Source organism: Saccostrea echinata, unplaced genomic scaffold (genome assembly GCF_033153115.1).
Source record: "Saccostrea echinata isolate AGI-Se365-2 ecotype Australia unplaced genomic scaffold, CSIRO_AGI_Sech_v1 ptg000025l, whole genome shotgun sequence".
NCBI classification, from domain to species: Eukaryota; Metazoa; Mollusca; class Bivalvia; order Ostreida; family Ostreidae; genus Saccostrea; species Saccostrea echinata.
This window is the reverse complement of record NW_026889774.1, coordinates 28,490,526-28,508,419: the sequence shown is the minus strand read 5'-3', so window position 1 is coordinate 28,508,419 and position 17,894 is coordinate 28,490,526. Positions and strand designations below refer to the sequence as shown.

General features: G+C 33.9%; 1 protein-coding gene across 1 annotated transcript; it reads left to right on the top strand.

The window, feature by feature from the left end:
* Positions 1-373: 373 nt before the first annotated feature.
* On the top strand, positions 374-16,642 carry LOC133192316 (puromycin-sensitive aminopeptidase-like). Its single transcript, XM_061328331.1, has 19 exons — positions 374-773; positions 3,260-3,335; positions 4,450-4,535; positions 4,889-5,014; positions 5,738-5,845; positions 6,196-6,493; positions 6,918-7,066; positions 8,195-8,359; positions 8,717-8,821; positions 9,014-9,169; positions 10,693-10,774; positions 11,411-11,547; positions 11,938-12,072; positions 12,318-12,537; positions 13,364-13,506; positions 13,792-13,848; positions 14,293-14,553; positions 14,921-14,968; positions 16,239-16,642. The coding sequence occupies exons 1-19, from the start codon at positions 465-467 to the stop codon at positions 16,368-16,370; spliced, it is 2,793 nt and encodes a 930-aa protein (XP_061184315.1). The 5' UTR covers positions 374-464; the 3' UTR covers positions 16,371-16,642.
* The last annotated feature ends 1,252 nt before the right edge of the window (positions 16,643-17,894 follow it).

The following is a 17,894-nucleotide window of genomic DNA, read 5'->3' as shown; positions in this document are numbered from 1 at the left end:
TAAGTGATCAGTGGATTCTAAATATATGTAACTCAGACTGATGCGAATAAGATAATTTAGAAAGGCAGAAATAATTAAATATTGCGGTATTGCCGATATAAGGAAAGGTATTTTGAAAATTTTCTGTCTTCTTATTTTCCTCCCAGGAAGCACTAAAAGCAAGGTAATTTCCGACCCAATTTACCTGATAAACATATTCAAAAATATAATTTCATGCTTTGGATTGATATTGTACCTACAAATTGTTTTGAATCATATTATTATTATTAATTATTATTATTTTTTATTTGTACGAAAGCTGTAGCAGACGAACTTTCTTTAACGGAATTTATTAACTTGCTCGAAAAACTCTAACTTTTGGGTTGAAAGCTCATTTCCTGTTTAAACCCACGTGAAAAAATTTTTATGTAACTTTTTGCAGGTTTGGTAAGATTTTACCAAGTTTGCAAGCATCTGCATGCTTGATGTCATTATTGAAAGTTGTCATCAAGTTTAAATTGCCGAATCTACTTCACTCTGTTTCAGAATCTACCATTCTAAGAACTAAACAAACCTTAACCTGCGCGTCATTTTCATTCAGAACAACAGCGGAAGTTATTTCAAGCACTTCCGGAGCTCATTTTCAGGCCAGACGACATACATTTTGTACAATGCCGGGGAAGAAAGAATTCAAGAGATTACCGACAGACGTTAAACCAGAGAACTACAACCTGCGTCTACAACCAGATCTACAAAAATTCACCTTCAAAGGACATGAAACCATTGATGTCAAGGTATAAATATTTTTAAAATGGGTGCAGATGGTGGACCAGGCAACTATTAAATTATAATTTGCAATCAAAATGAAGGAATACACTTTAAAAAAGTGCAATTCGGAGTACAACTTTGAAATTTGGGAGTATATATTTAGAGTAAACCTGGATTTTCATTTCGAACAATTATTCAGTGAAAAATTAATTGTTTGAAATGAAAACACGAAAAAGGAATAGAGTCATATGAATATTCAAAATATTTAAATCATTGAAAAAACAACGTACTGTTTATAATTAGGGTGACATAATTCACAGTATTAATTTATTTCAGTCGAAGCATTTAACTATAGCGTTTCTGTGTCAAATAAAATCAGAACAATATGTCATGTTTTAAATTATACAGCTTTGTCTAAACCAAATTCTATTAGGGAATTAATTGACATATGATAAAAGTTTGTTTGCAAAAAAATGCATATGAAATAAACTTCCTGATAGAAGTGAAAGTAGAAAGAAAATTAAAATGGGAATATGAATAAGAAAAAATAATATCTTAAACAGCAACTTTTGAAGTTTGTAGTAACTATTTTTTTTTTTCTTGAAGTTGTATTTTTTAATTTTGTCTGGTCTATACAGGTGGTAGTGTTTTCCCCCTGACTTTTAGCCCATTTAATTTTAATACTTTTGAATAAACTGATGTCACCCATCACCAGGCTCTCTGTTAACACAGATTACGTAATTGTCAAGATATATGCAGACTCAATGCTGTCTCTGAAGGAAATGAGAATATCACAAGAAATAGGTCAGGGACATGATACTAGTTTTTAAAAAAATCTTTTAGTGCTTTAATGTGTAATTGAATAGCACATTGTTTACCTGAATTAAGTCTGTGCATGTCAATATGCAAGCTATGGTAATTGAATGAATTACAGTCTGCGCAATAAATCTTTTTTAAGATGGGGTCATGTGCGGAGGCCTAAAATGCAAGTCATGCGCATAGCACTTCAATATTGAATTTATGTTACAGAAAAGAATACAGAAATTGCCTTGGTTTAAAAGACACACTCTCTGAATCAAACAAAAGAAAGTAATTAGAAAATTTTTCTATACAAATAAAGGATACTGATGAAGCATTTTGAAAATCTTAATGTTTTGAAAATCAACTACTAGGATATATGATGTTATTTTGTGTGTCACTGTCAACTTCGAACCTTGTTAAATTCAGGCATTGCTATAATGTCCTCGATTATAAATCTAAAATACAGAGTAAATTTTATATTTTGTTTACAGTGTTTATTTTTAAATTTCAATTGAATTTTTAAGTTATTATTATAATCTTATGAAAATCTACAACAATGGTGAAGTTAATAAAATCCTACTTCATTACTGATTAATTTGACCCCTGTATCAGTAGTCTGATTTTTGACCCCATCCTTCAGTACTGTGTCAGCTACTCTGTTTTTTTTTTTTTTACCAGGCTTTTGGGCTAGAGCTTTCATGGACTTAATTTTTAACCACTCAAACTTTTTTACACCATGAATTTATTATTTAACCTAATTAAATAATTGGTTCTTAAACTTATTAATTAATTATTCAAGAACTTGTAGAAAGTTACATTATTTACATTAGTTGAAGTTCAATTTCAGCTCTTCAGTAATTTTTGATTTGACCTGAAATATATTATTCATTCTTAGAAGCTGCAGTATAGTTTACAAGCCCATTAAGCTTATTATAGTTCTCACAAGCCTGATAGTAATTTTTACCAGCTTTGCAATACCCTATTGGGCATGGAACTGGTGATTTCTTTGAAGTAGATATTATTTTTAAACAGGGAAGAAAAAAAAATCATTCGAATTTGATCCTCAAAACCTCAGAAGAAAATGAAATTATATTTCCAAAATTCTGTGTTAGAAGCAGTTGATAAAAATATAGAATTTTTAGGAATCTCATAACAAGATTAAGCCCTGTAAAGTATAGCGAGCTCAATTATTGCTTGTATTATTTTGTTATCTTTGGGTGATTTTTAAGATTTAGAAATGTATGCATGATCATTCACTTATTTTGAACCACTAGGCAATGCAAAATTTGAGAAAATGCCAATTTATGTTATTTTGACTGGTATTTTTAATGCTAAGACTACAAGTCTACCTATAAATAATTTTGGTTAGGGGTATCAAGATATTCCTTTTATATTTTCTATAATTATGGAGGTTAGCAAACAAGAATATGTAAAGATATTAGTTAATTTAATTGTTGACAGCTGTGTCATGATACATGTTGTATCGCATGACAGTATCATGATACGTATCATAGCTGGCGATATTCAGGCCTAAATACTATTTCTTTTCTTCTAACTTTGAGATACTCTATTGAAACATATATGTGATTTATACAGTTTTTCTGAAACATACAAGTTCCATTGGCAAAGAACAGTCAAACAACCTGTTGCCATCAGAGTCTTTACAATACAGTAAGCCCTGAATAACATTGAATTTTCTTCTGCTTTCCAGGTCATTACCAGCACAAACAGCATTACTTTAAACAGTGAAGAGATTGAGATCCAGTCAGCTTCTTATAAAGCCTCAGGTAACTACTACATATACAGGAAAACTTCGGTATCTCGACATCGGATATGTCGACAACCTGGGATATGTCGACGTCCGTCCGCGGTCCCGGCATGATTTACTATATAAATGATTTGCAAAAACTCTGATATGTCGACCTCGGTAATGTCGACAAACCGGGTTATCTCGACGTATATTCACAGTCCCAAGAGCAAAATTTACCTTGTTTATCTCGACATCGGCAATTTTCTGCTCTACTGAACCTAACTCTTAGTATTTCCATGTCGTCAAAAATTCACACCTGTCACACCCATGTTTTGACTGCGCATTGCTTAATTAATTCTATGGATTGTGTTTGAAGGTGAATCCAAAGCCCCTTCGGCGTCTATAAATTGCTTAATCGTTCAGCTTGGGTAATATCATTGATAAATCTACACGATTCTGTGCAGATGTAGAGGAGTTTATTTATATCAAAACCTAACATAATTTTTAAATTGGAAAAAGGTAACTAAATTGAATACCAAACATACTGAATAAATTCAAAGTGATGAAAGATGTTTTAATGATATTTTGTCGTTAAAATGCATTCAACAGAAAACAATCCAATTAACGACACGATAAACCGAATCAGTCGTAATTCAGGCATCTGTAACATCACTACGTTAGTTTAGATACACAAATCTCTTTAAAAAATAATTTTAAAGTACATTCTTCCTGAATGGAATAAGAAAAAAATAATTACGCATTTAATTTTTTCCGTATCTCGGATGTCGACTTTACACAGTTTGAAGTTTATAGAGCGCATTTCGTATCCTGCTCTGACAAAAAAGCAAGTTAAACACGATGGAAAACTTTGTAAAGTCTCAACTCTGATATCTCGACACCTCGGATATCTCGACATTTTCCGATGGTACCGTCAATGTCGAGATAACGAAGTTTACCTGTATGTATAAAGTCTTAACTATTCATATTTTATTCTGTATGCCTCTTGCCCAAATTTTCTCTTTGTCCTAAAGAGAAAAGGAGTTGAATATTATTTATACACTTATGTTAATCTCAAGAAACCAAGGTAAGGTAGAGGGTAGGGGTATTATTGAACAGTTTTAATCCTGATGTTATTTTTCTGAATTGTTTAGATGCTGGAGACCAGAGCATAAAAGCTGAGGTGAAATTTGAACCAGAGAATGCCGTGGTGGTTTTATCGTTCCCTAGTGCTCTTCAGGTATGTGTGATAGCTTGTGCAAATGAAGTAGCATTTTGTTAGATTTGGAATAGACATTTCACAACTATTCAGGTATCTGTTTGTCTGTGGACTTTGACTATTGCCTTTGAATTTGAAAATAATTTGTAGGGGCATGCCTGCATCTCATTACTTTGTTTACTATTCAGGTAACTTAATGATGATCATAAATGTAATGTAATTTATCAAACTGAATACTTTGCAATTTGCATACCATCTCACATGGTTTCTTGATAGTTCATTACAATATTTATAAAAATTGAGAGACCAGTCATTAATTTCTCGAATATTAAAAATCTAATGTCTTTACTGGTCAGTTTTTTTGTTATTTTTAGCCAGGAAGTGGTCAACTGTCCATTGATTTCACTGGTCAGCTGAACGACAAGATGAAGGGTTTCTACAGAAGCAAGTACACCTCGCCATCGGGGGAGGAAATGTTTGGAGCGGTCACACAATTTGAGGTTATTTATTTAAAAAATCATGAACAATATATCTTAAAATTAAGGAATTTTCAAAACAGATACACAACATTCATCTGTAAAACTTTTTTAAGAAAGAGAATTTTTGATAAGGTGACTGAAGTTTGAAACAATGATTAATAATCTGATTTAAGTAGATAGGGTGGACGCCTGGGTGCTGATGTATGTCATCTAGTGAATAAATTCATTACATCAAAAGTTTTTCAGTTATGTAATATGTTGCCATAGAATTAACAAATGATTCTGTAAAACAATCTTGATTAAGGTTGGGTGTAAGCATTGAGTACTGTAGGTCACTAAGTTTTCATGACACCTTTTTTGCGATGATACAGTAAAACTCGTTTAGTACGAACACGGATATAGCGAATTCACGGATATTGCGAATTTTTCTTGGATCCCCAGCTAATTTCTTATACAGATATAACGAATTACAGATATAGCGAAGTAATTTCACAGGTCCCAGTGACTTCGTTATAACCGAGTTTTACTGTATTTATAACGAGTCAAAATTTTCACAAATTTTGGTATTTATTATACATGTATATAGTTTTTAATAATAAAATACTTGTGTATCTGAGAATGAAATTTTTGTCTCGCATAATTATGCTAAAAGTTCTTGCGAATAAAAAGTGACTTAAAGAATTCCAGTTTTAAAAATTCTTTATGTGCATGTTGTAAATTGAAACTTTTGTTTATAATTTGCAGGCAACAGATGCTCGTAGGGCATTCCCCTGCTGGGATGAACCAGCTGTAAAGGCCACATTTGATGTCACCCTTGTAGCTCCTAAAAATAGAGTGGCTCTTTCTAATATGGTACGAACATTCAGTAGTTAGGAATTTTAAAACCATTAACATGAACTGAAGATATAGATTGCAAAATTGGAAAAAATACTGCTTTTGAAATCTATAGCTTTTAATTTTTTAGTCATTTACAGGTTTTTCTCTCCCCCGTCCCGCATCTGAACTATAAGTATGAAAGATTAATATTTATGAAAATTTGATCTGCAGTCAAGACTTTGTTTAGACATGAAAATTCTAGTAATCTATTGAGTGTTGGAATTTAACAGTGAAGTACATGACGTGAAAATAGTTCATAATAGTTCATGACTAATGATTCTCTTTGTTTGCACTGAAAGTACTTAATTAATGTTAATTTTTTTCAGCCAGTAAAATCTGAGAGTGATCTACCTGAAGACAACACATGGAAGGTGGTCTCCTATGAGCGGACCCCTATCATGTCTACGTACCTGCTGGCGTTCGTTGTTGGGGAGTACGATTATGTGGAAGATAAGGATGCTGACGGGGTCCTGGTTCGAGTCTACACTCCTGTGGGGAAGAAGGAACAGGGACAGTATGCTCTAGAGGTTGCTGTGAAAACTCTCCCATTTTACAAGAATTATTTTCAGATTGCGTATCCCCTACCGAAAATAGATCTCATTGCTATTGCTGATTTTGCTGCAGGTAAGGTTTGACTGGGACTGTACGAAAAAAAATTACTGCTGTCTTAAAAACTTTATATTTACCTGATGTGAGTGAGGATTGAGAATTCTAATGAATGAAGAACTCAGGTGTTTGAATTGGATTGTATACATGTGGCAGTTGTGCCATACCTGTATATCTAAATGAAAATTGAGAATTGTAATGAAAGAAGATTGAAGTAGAAGTGTGAGAGTTGATTTGTATTTGACAATTGTACAGTGCCTTATTTATTGTGAAATACGTGTACAATTTTCATAATTAACAAGCTGTGTTGGTACCCATTGAAATGAAAATCAATTCATGGCTCATTCAGTTATTAGCTGGTCAGTAAATGACATTTTTTATTATACATATATAGTCTTTGATGTTTTAAATTTTTGAGATTTTGTCTGAACTGTTTCACTAGGTGCAATGGAGAACTGGGGACTTGTGACGTACAGAGAAACAGCTCTGTTGATTGACCCACAGAACTCCTCCTCCAGAACCAAGCAATGGGTGGCGCTGGTGGTGGGGCATGAGCTGGCTCATCAGTGGTTTGGAAATCTAGTCACAATGGTAAATCTTGTACCTAGGACTGCACATACAAGAACATCCATATTCTTGAATATAATCCAGTCTATTCTCTAACAATTTTCCAGCATAGAATTGAGAGGAAAACTTAAAAGTCATAAAAAATGATTTTAAAATTTGACTTGTTTGATATTGAACTGAAATGTAATGTGTTTCTAAATACCTAAGCCACATTGCAAAGGACTACATTTCACCTGACAGCAAACAGGGGAAAACATAAATTGAATTCAAAATGTTAATAAATGAGAAAATCAATTACTAAGCCACAGACTCTGTGTCCAAACCCCCAGGTGCACACATATGCCCAACATTGAAAAAGCCTGAAATGGCTTTATATCCATCAATTATGCCCCCTTTCAAAGAAGGGAGGGCATATTGGTTTGCTGCTGTCTGTCGGTCAGTCTTTCTGTCTGTTGGTCCACCAACAGTTTCCGTTCATTTTCTTTGCAGAGGTTGCACATACTGAGATGAAGTTTGCTATACAGATTTATCATAAGAATATATAGGTAAAGTTCTGTTTTGGGTACAGTCGAGCAATATTTGACAGAGTTATGCCCCTTGGACTTAGAAAAATTCCAATTATTTGTATTTTCCATTCATTTCCTTCGCAGAAGTTGCACATACTGAAAAGAAATTTGGTATACAGATTTATCATAAGAATATCTAGGTCAAGTTCTGTTTTGGGTACAATTGAGCTATTTTTGACAGAGTTATGCCCCTTGGACTTAGAAAAATTCCAATTATTTGCAGTTTCCATTCATTATCTCTGCAAATGTTGAACAAATTAATTACTGATATATCATGAGAAACATGTTTTTGCCAAAGATGTGATGTAGAAGACTATTTCTGGTTGATAGTACCAGTAGATGACCCCTATTGATTTTAAGTTCAAAAGGTCAATTTCATTTCCGTGTACAGTGACCATAATGTATAGTGCCCATAATAAAGGCTTGTGCTCCCTATAATGTATGTCCAAGGAGGGGGGGGGGGGGCATAAGTGTTTCACAAACATCTCTTGTTCAAGATATGGTTGGATATCAGCTGAAATTGGAAAATAAATATTTGTTTTAACATACCTTATTTTTTGATGTAGTATTTGTTTCCTGCTGATAGGAATGGTGGACTCACCTGTGGCTAAATGAGGGTTTTGCGTCTTGGATTGAGTACCTATGTGTGGATTACTGCTTCCCCGAGTTTGATATCTGGACACAGTTTGTAAACCAGGACTTAGGCAGGGCCCTAGAGATGGATGCTCTACATAACAGTCATGCCATAGAGGTCAGGAAACTAGTTTAATGTTTTTTAATACTGTTTTATGTGTATATATACTGGGTATGTATGTGTGTTTGGGGGACCATTGAATTTGAGACCTCCATAGCACAGACTGAAATTAGCGTAATGTAAGTATTAAAGAACTGGAATGAGAGGGAGACAATATCTGGATGATAGTTTTTCTTTTTTTAAAAGACTGTGCACTCTTAACGAGAAAGTTGTTGTGGTTTCATGAAAAGGGTGGTTTTCAAAAATCCAAAAAAAATGTTGATGTGTGGGATTTTATAAAAAAAAAAAATTAAAATGAGCTTGGTTTCATTTACTTCATTTGCTGCATGTTGTTGACAATGAAGTTTTATTCAGATTCCAGTCGGACATCCTGACGAGGTAGATGAGATTTTTGATGCCATATCCTACAGCAAGGGGGCCTCCGTCATCAGAATGTTACACAACTACATTGGAGATGAAGTGAGTTCAGAAATCGCTAGACTTTCTCAAACCTAGACTTTCTTATACATGTATATAGGATAGGGAAAGTATGTAAGAATATCTACATGTACATATACAGTAGAACATATAACAATTACATATATAAATAAAGGTTTTCTGTACTGTGTGTATGTTGTATGAGTATCAGTAGATGTTATTGGTTTGTTTCAGAGCTTTAAGAAAGGAATGAACCAATACCTGACCAAATTTAAGTACAAAAATGCAGTTACTGAAGACCTGTGGGAGTCCCTTGGAAAAGCCAGTGGGAAACCAGTCCTAGATGTCATGACAACCTGGACCAAACAAATGGGTTACCCAGTTGTGAAGGCAAGGACAAAGTACTTTCACTGCTTTGAAAGTTAGATTATGAACCCATTAATTGAATATTGCAGCCAGTGATAGATTTGCTTTCTCTGCCTTCTCATATTGTTCTACTGAACTGCTTTCTAGCCAGTGAGAATCGAAAACACCAATTTTACCTTTTATGATTTATTGAGAAATCACATCATAATAGTACAACACACACAACGTTGGATGGAAATGGCTGCAAATTTTGTAGAAGTCAAGGGAGACAACTAGGATACCATAAACAAACGGGCAAACTAGTGGCCTCGCTTAGATGCGAGTGCCATGGAACCCTATGCCTGACACACATGGTGGCTAGGCATACAAGCTGCACAGCTTTTCCACCCTGCCTCTGACTTGCTACCTGGTTTAGAATTTTAACACCAACCAGTCTGTAGCCTCTCCTCCTTTCATAGAGGTAGAGGGGGTCTCAGCACTGAAATGCTGCAGACCCCAAGCAATTTACTTATTCCACACATATCCTCAATGGGCATTTAACTTCCATGTTAATGCACAGCCATGAGACACCCCTCATGCGTTGATGCAGAAGGGCAGAGACAAACAGCTTAAGCATGTACCCTTGTTCAGCTTAAAGTTTCCCGGACTCCTCCTGCTTAAAGTTGCGACAGATTTAATAAAGGGAAAAAATATTAATATGTTTATTTAAAAATCCTTTTAAAAACTCCACCTTTCTTTATTAACTATTGGCATTGGTTGTGAATCTGCCACTATCAATACATGAGAAGTCCTAAGCATGTGAAAAACAGCCTTGGCTTGATTGAATCCGCAGCATGAAATTTACCGAAAAAATATAAAATACTTGGCGCAGATTAAGTGGTAAAAGAAAAACAAAAAACAAATTGATAGTTTTCTTAATTTAAAAAGTGGGAGGGTGGGTGGGTTAACCTGCTTCTATTGTTTCCACTTGAACGGGATGTAAAGAGGAAGAGGAAGTTGCTATACTTGTTAACTCATCCTGATGCTGACTTTCATAGAACTAGTTAGCTTGTACCAAGTTTTGTCCAATTATTTGATGCTATTCACTCAATTAAATGAGATTATCTCATGTTCATTTTAATAAATCTATATTATGTCAAATGTATGAAGTTTATCTTGGATTCTTAAATTTTCTTTAACTGCAAGTTCCTAAAAAAAAATGGATTTTTTTTCTTTTCAATATTTTAAACTTACATTGAATATGGAATATCTTCTGGATAAACTCTGAGCAGAATACACTCGATTCATATGACTTTTTCTAACTTGAAAAAAAAAAACCCATAATTTTTACAGACATTTATCAACAGTATAAAATCAGAAATATTTTGAATTTAATATTTATTGAATTCTGTTGCATGAAAACATGTAAATTTGTATAGTGTTTATCAAGATCAATTAAGGTTACATGTATCTTTAATATGCTAGAGAATGAATATCAACTAAGATTACATGTAGCTCTAATATGCTTGAGAATGATGTTGAAAACAATAAAGAATTGTTGATACCAGGTTAGTGAGAGACAAGATGGCAACAGCAGGCTTTTGACCTTGACACAAGAAAAGTTCTGTGCTGATGGAGTACAACCTAAAGGTACATGTGCATATTGTATAAAAAGAAAGAAAAAAAAATTCCTAAGATCAGGGAGACTCTGAATTGTCCCATTTATATTCATTGATAATGGCTTGTCTTGAAATTTTTCATAAAAAATCACCAAAATGCTTAATGTACTTGTACTTGAAAGTTAATTTTTTTTTGAAGATCACAAATTCACTATTACATGAATAAGGGGATATAAATTTCAAATGATGGTTACACAGAGAAGGTGATATAAAACTGACTACAGTAAAACACAATATGTAATGAAGTGCCAGGGATGGACGATTTTGCTTTGTTATAAGCCTAATTCATTACATCTGTTAATTTTACAATATGCATGTATTTTAAAGTCACAAGGAATGAAAATACCTTTGCTGTAAGCTTCAATTCATTATAAGCATGTTTGCTATAAGCGTGTTTTACTGTTCAGTCCAGAGCATGTGTTTCACAAACATGTTGCTTTTCTATCTAAAATATACAACATGAATTTCATACAAAGGGACTTCTGTACATAAACAGTCAAAAAGGCTAGATAAAAAATGCAATGCCTTAAGCAGAAGTCTTCCTGAAGACAAACTAACTTTATAGCATTTAAGAGGAGCTCAGTATTTTTCTGTGCTAATATTTTAGACGGATCGTTCTCCTGGATGGTGCCGATATCAATCAGTACAACCAGTCAACCCAACAAACCAGCAGTCGTTACACTTCTAGACAAACCCACTATGGAAGTCGCCGTTCCAAATGTAAAACCAGAGGAATGGGTCAAGGTTGTATTCTTGACGTTTTACCCTCATTCTCAGTGTCTGACACAACAAAATAAGCAGAGATTAACTTGGGAAAGAAATGAATTAGCTGTGTACATATACATGTATATGATCATTCTCATACATGTATTTTATTGTCACTAACAGATTGCTATGTTGTTACTGTTAAATATAGCAATTCCTGAATTAGGTGATTTTAGGAAGGATTGAGTTTCGTCTTTCAGTAAAATTTTTAGGGAAATTCGTAAAATTTTTTTTTTGGATAAATCAGTTGTTAGCTATGATGACACCACCACATGCCAAAATTAGATGGTCATCAAAATTTCTATTCATACTGAATTTTGGTAATTTTGCATGTACCTGATTGTGATGACCAGCTACATTCTGTTTCAGGTGAACATGGAGTCTGTAGGGGTATACAGAGTTCAGTATACATCAGAGACCCTGGACAGATTCATACCAGCCATCAAAAATAAAACCCTCCCTCCACGGGACAGGCTCAGTCTACAGAGTGACCTGTTTGCACTTGTAAGTTTAGCTTACTTTGTATTTTAAAAAGGTCACATTTATGAAATAATTCTAGAATTAGTAAGTTAGATGTATTTAATTAGAGATGGAAATAATTATTTCACAGATCAGCTTAAATCACAAAACCCAATGCCTATAACTGATTTATGAGAGTTACTGAAAACTTTTATCATAGTCTTTGATTTACAGTTTAAATTTGTGGAAATTTGATGTAATAAATGTCTGTCTTTGGAATATATTTTAAGGCTAGAGCTGGAATGATTTCCACGGTGGATGTCCTGAAGGTTGTGGGATCCTTCGTTAACGAGGATAATTACACAGTATGGAGTGACTTGGCCAGTAGCCTGGGCCAGATCAGCATTCTCTTACAGAACACAGATGGATTCGAGAACTTCAAAGCCTTTAACAGGCGACTATTTAAACCTGTGGCACAGTCTCTGGGCTGGGATCCCAAAGAAGGAGAAGGTTTTGATTTTTTTTTTTTGAAACCAGAGCATGAGGGAGATTTAATGCAACATCAACATTTTCAATTTTGCTTTTATCTTTACTTGAGTCATTCATACCAGGGGTGTGCAATTACCATCGCCCGACGCCCGGGGCTACCAATTTTAGAGATCGGGCTATCATAAATCTATACTGCGTTAGCCCGTCGGGCTAGTAAATCTAAAACGAAAGTATACGTATATTTACGTCGACTGAATTGATGTACGAATTAACCTTGTTGTAAAATCATAATCTTTAATTCGTTTTAACCTATATGTTTTGTGTGTTGCTATCGCCAGTCGTTTCAGTGACATAATTATAGTCGATAAATATAGGGAGAAATACCTGACAATAACAAAGCGCAAACCATTATTCGTTTTATTTATTTCAACTTAAATGGTTTTTTTTTAACCTTTTTGTTATACTTATACATGTATTGTTTTCGGTAGTTAATAGGCTAGTGACTGGCAACCTCGGGCTAGTAACTTTGTTACTGCCACTAGCCCGACGGGCTAGTAACTAATTTTTGTAATTGCACACCCCTGCATACATTGTATGTGTATGTAAATGACTATCAGATTTTCCATTATTTTTCAAAATGGAAATGAAAAAACCTTAATTAATACTAGGAAAGTTTTTTTTTCCTCTCTATTTGACACGAGATACCAGGTGTTGTATGGCAATTGCATATATTTATTACCTTTTATATGCTAATATATTTTCTGGTTGTTTACTTACTTTATTTGTTGTTCATTGCTAGGATGTTGTGAGACAAACCTGTGACCATGAGATTTGTATTCTTTTACAGGACCTCTAGCTGCCATGTTGAGGGACCTGGCTCTGACCAAGCTCGGTAAATACGGAGATGAAGAGACAGTGTCTGAGGCAAAGAAAAGGTTTGAGGCCCATGTCTCTGGAAAAACTCCCCTCCCTGCAGATCTGAAGACACCGGTGAGTACCAGATCTACATGTATGAACGGAGAGGTCTTGTTAAAGAAGAAACTTTTTCCCCAGTTAATTAATGATAAAATGTTGTTTTGAATAGTATTAGTTAAAGTATGCATCATTTATAAACTGTGGAACATGTATCTGCTTTTTTTCAGTCAAGCTCTGTATGTCAAATCTATTTTTCACATTATTGGTGGAATTTCCAATAGCATTTGAAATTATTGCTTTGCATCAAATTATCCTTACTCTTGAAATGGATATAATACAGTTTGTAAATTTCCTTGATAGGTTTATGTGACAGTAATGGCGAACGGTGGTGAAGATGACTTTAACAAAATGATGAAGGTATATTTATTAGTATGGGAGTAAAATGCTGATAGAAAAAAAAGGAATAATGCAAAGCAGTATTAAAGGATTCATTTAATTGGGTCTTACTTTATGAAAATTACACTTTTTTCTGTGCTTTTGAAAGTTAGCAATCTCCCAATAATTAAGCAAACAGACCATAGAAAAGTTGCAACATTTAGTGCATGTCCATCTTGAATACCCATGAAGTAATTACAGAGAATGGCTCTTAAATACTAACTATACTCGATTGTATGAATTCCTTAATTCTAAGTTCTGAAATTCTGTGATACATGTATAACCCACTTAAATGGCTGAGTGCAGAGAGATCCATGTTACTGATTATTTGATTTAAATTCTATTAGTCTGATAATATGCATGTACATGATTTGAAGACGCTACTTCAATGTTGTATGATACTATCCTTTGTTGATATTTTTGTAGTTATATGATGAGGCAGACATGCAAGAGGAGAAGAACAGATTAAGCAGATGCATGGGTTCCATCAAAAGTGAGGATCTGAAGAAAAAAGTGTTAGATTTTGCCATGTCTGACAAAGTGAGATCCCAGGACACCGTGTTTGTGATCGGCGGAGTTACGGGGACTGTCCAGGGGAGAGAACTCTGTTGGCAGTTTGTCCAGGACAAGTGGTCAGAACTCCACGAGAGATACCAGGGAGGGTTCCTACTGTCTCGTCTTGTGGAGGTATGTCTGCTGTTGTATTGATGTTAGAGGAGCATTAGCCAAGGGGAGCTGAGGGGTTGTTTATGTTGACATTATGAGTAGGAGATTGTCCACTAGAATATTCTTATGTTTATCAGTTCTTTTGTATAGAATAAAAAAAAGTTTCAATAATGCATCTCTTTAGAGTAAAAGTAAAGAGAATGTTGATTTTCACGTTTTTATTACCTTTATTTATACGAATACCACATTTAGCAGTCATTTAAATTTTGTTTTTGCAAATCTCAGATCTTTTAAAAAATACACTGTATGATAACAAAATTTTTATTCCTATTATGTGAATACAGTGATCTATATCCATAGATATAGCATGTATTTCTTGGTGTTGTAGCTTTCAACAGAGAACTTTGTCACAGAAGCCCGGGCCAAGGAAGTAGAGGTAATGTATTTCAGTTATAAATACATTGTATATTAAAAGAAATGAAATATTAAAGAAGTTTGTAGCAAACTTGCTTTTACTTTACAAAACAATGTTAAAAAAACAACATTAGATAGCCATTCCAAATTTTAAGAGGACTTCATACTATGCAACCCCAATAATATCAGTACTTGTATAAGAATCACACAAAAATTTAATCCAGATAATTAATTGTTGGAAAAGTTACCATACAAATGTACATTCTGAAGTATAGGTAATACGTTCTATTTCCATTAGTGAACTCTTCAAAATTAGAGGCGTGTTTGGTCATCTGACTGGGACAGCATGGCATTGAGGATAATACAAAACATGCCAATCTCAATCCAATTTTAAATGTTAAATGTATTTGTCATTCCAATTACAGAATAGAAGAACTAAAAGACATATGTAAGAGTGAGAACCCTAAATTTATCATCCATTAATATAAAATATGACATTTTCTTGGCAAGTGTATTTAGATGTACCATACGATAAATAGATACATGAGATCAACAATAGATATAAATTGATATCGTTGTCATTCCTACTCTTGATGTATATAAAGTCCATAACAATAAAATATTTCATTTGCATTTTCTTAGGAATTGTTCATCGACATTCAACATATTGTATACATGTTTATGTTACATTTGTCCCAGAAATCCCGCGAGATTTGTACATTTTCCGGCTTTTTCACAAAAGAGCGCACAAACTAATTATATAATGAGGGGAGATAATAAAAAATGAAAAAAATATTAGGTCATTTAATATATATTTAAAGAGCCATGGTTCAGGAAGTATTTAACATGTGAAAGCTTCCTTACTGGGTGTAATATTTTCTTCAAATCATTGTTCAAAAGGTAGATTTGGATCACAATAGGGGATTCAAACTTTTATTAACATCTTCTCAAGAACCTGAGGGATTTTCATGGATATGAAGTTAGTCAACTTAATATTCATACATCTCCTTGTATTGATTCAGGATTGATCAAATTAAAGCCATAGGGGTTGGATGGGGGGGACTTCATTAGGGAAACAAAGTTTTTAAAAATTCTCTTAGAACAACAAGGTTATATTTGGTAAATTTGACCTCATGCCTCAATTTACTGCATTAGAATTGAATGATTTTAATCATGGTCTTATGATGGTTGCAACAAAAAGTTCATTTATCTACAATTAGATAAAGTTTACTCAGGTTAGCTTTGTTGCCCATGGGTATAACTTTAATCCTGTGATTTTCTCATTGTTACAGAAATTCTTCGAAGCTCATCCTGCACCAGCAGCTGAAAGAAAAGTCCAGCAATCTATTGAGAACATCCGACTGAACGCCAAGTGGATGGAGACTCAAGCAGCCAAAGTTGTGGAGTTCCTCCGCAGTCAGTGAACAAATCCGACCAATATTTTACTGCTTAAAGCAACATTCCTGATTTATTTATCAATGGACCAGTATTATTGATCTTAAAACATTTCTGATTGTGAGTGGATATCAAAATCAAGAAGATACCAATTTACAAGTGCTAAGAACAATGTTCTTTAAAAACTGTTGATTAATCAAAAAAATCATTTCAACAATTAGTTTATCATCCTGTCAGGTAATGGTGAAAGAAATCTATATGGCTAGTGTCTTGATCCACTGCAATAAAAGTAAACACTTGCCATTTGAGTTTTTATTTGGGACTTTCTTTTGAATATCTATGTTGTTGTTTGTATTGTGGAGATTCAGGTCTAATGAGCAACATCATTTGTCATTTATAATCTTTTTGCCAATTAATGTTTACTTTTCTGGTTCTGTTTATCTGGTTTTGGCATACATGCATCTGTTGCAAACACATGCTCACAATGTCAAGGTTTTGTGATTTCAGAACTCCACACAAACCCTTGACATAAGTCGTTATTTAAAAGGTGGGCTTGTGGTTACTCATGACATAATGGGTAATTAAAAACTAACCAATGAGAATATATTTTTCAAATCCGTCATTATGAAATTGCCCTAGTCCAGAGCTTATCTTTTGTGATTGTAAGGAGGACGATCTTCAAAAAAATAAATCCCCGATGTTTCATTTAAAGTAACTAGTCACAAATCCTACAATATTGACACTTTCCATTTTAAAAGACGAGTCATATTTGTTTACAAAACTTACCTACAATAAAAGCTGTTTTCTGATTGGTTCCAGTCCTAGATCAGGAACAAATGAAATAGTAGCTTTCTTGCCCAACTTTTAAATAACGACTTATGTCAAGGGTTTGTATGGAGTTCCGAAATCACAAAACCTTGACATTGTGAGGATGTTGCAAACAAAATCAGCAAATTTCAATGCCCACAGCCCTTGAAAGGACACTTGAAAAAACCACCAATTATGAAAGATAATGCAACCTTTAAAAATCTTCTTCTTTACTCCGGGACATCAAGCAGTCCAACTGTCATCATGATTGTAATAAGCACAATCTAATTAAAATTAGACTTGTATTTTCGCTCCTCTACTATAGGCTTCAATACAGCGTATAGTAGAGGAGCGAAAATACAAGTCTAATTTTAATTAGATTGTAATAAGCATTGAGTACTCTTCCAAAAGTAACTCATCTTATTAAATGTTCTTCAAAGACCAAGAGAGGCCAATGTGAGAGGAATATGGGTTAAAAATAGTACTGAAGCACTAATATTTTTTAATAGTCTGCATAGTGATAGTGATAAATGGGGATAGATTAGAACCTTATGAGTTGTTACTGAATACTAGATTATTTCATTGATCCTGATAATCCTATTTCCATTGCTTTGGGGCAACAAAGCTTCATCTATCAATTTATGCTCTTTATGTCCTCCAAGTACTCAGGTGACCATTAAGGCCCTTGGGCCTCTTGTTTAACAAAAGGCCATTGAAGGTACTCTTTAGATGATGCATAAGCCAGA

Bases quoted from the DNA above. Each gene is read 5' to 3' on its own strand.
- LOC133192316 (XM_061328331.1), top strand. From the start codon at position 465: ATGTCATTATTGAAAGTTGTCATCAAGTTTAAATTGCCGAATCTACTT. The intron at 5,015-5,737 runs GTTATTTATTTA...TATAATTTGCAG, and splicing joins GAGCGGTCACACAATTTGAG to GCAACAGATGCTCGTAGGGC. The intron at 6,494-6,917 runs GTAAGGTTTGAC...CTGTTTCACTAG, and splicing joins TATTGCTGATTTTGCTGCAG to GTGCAATGGAGAACTGGGGA.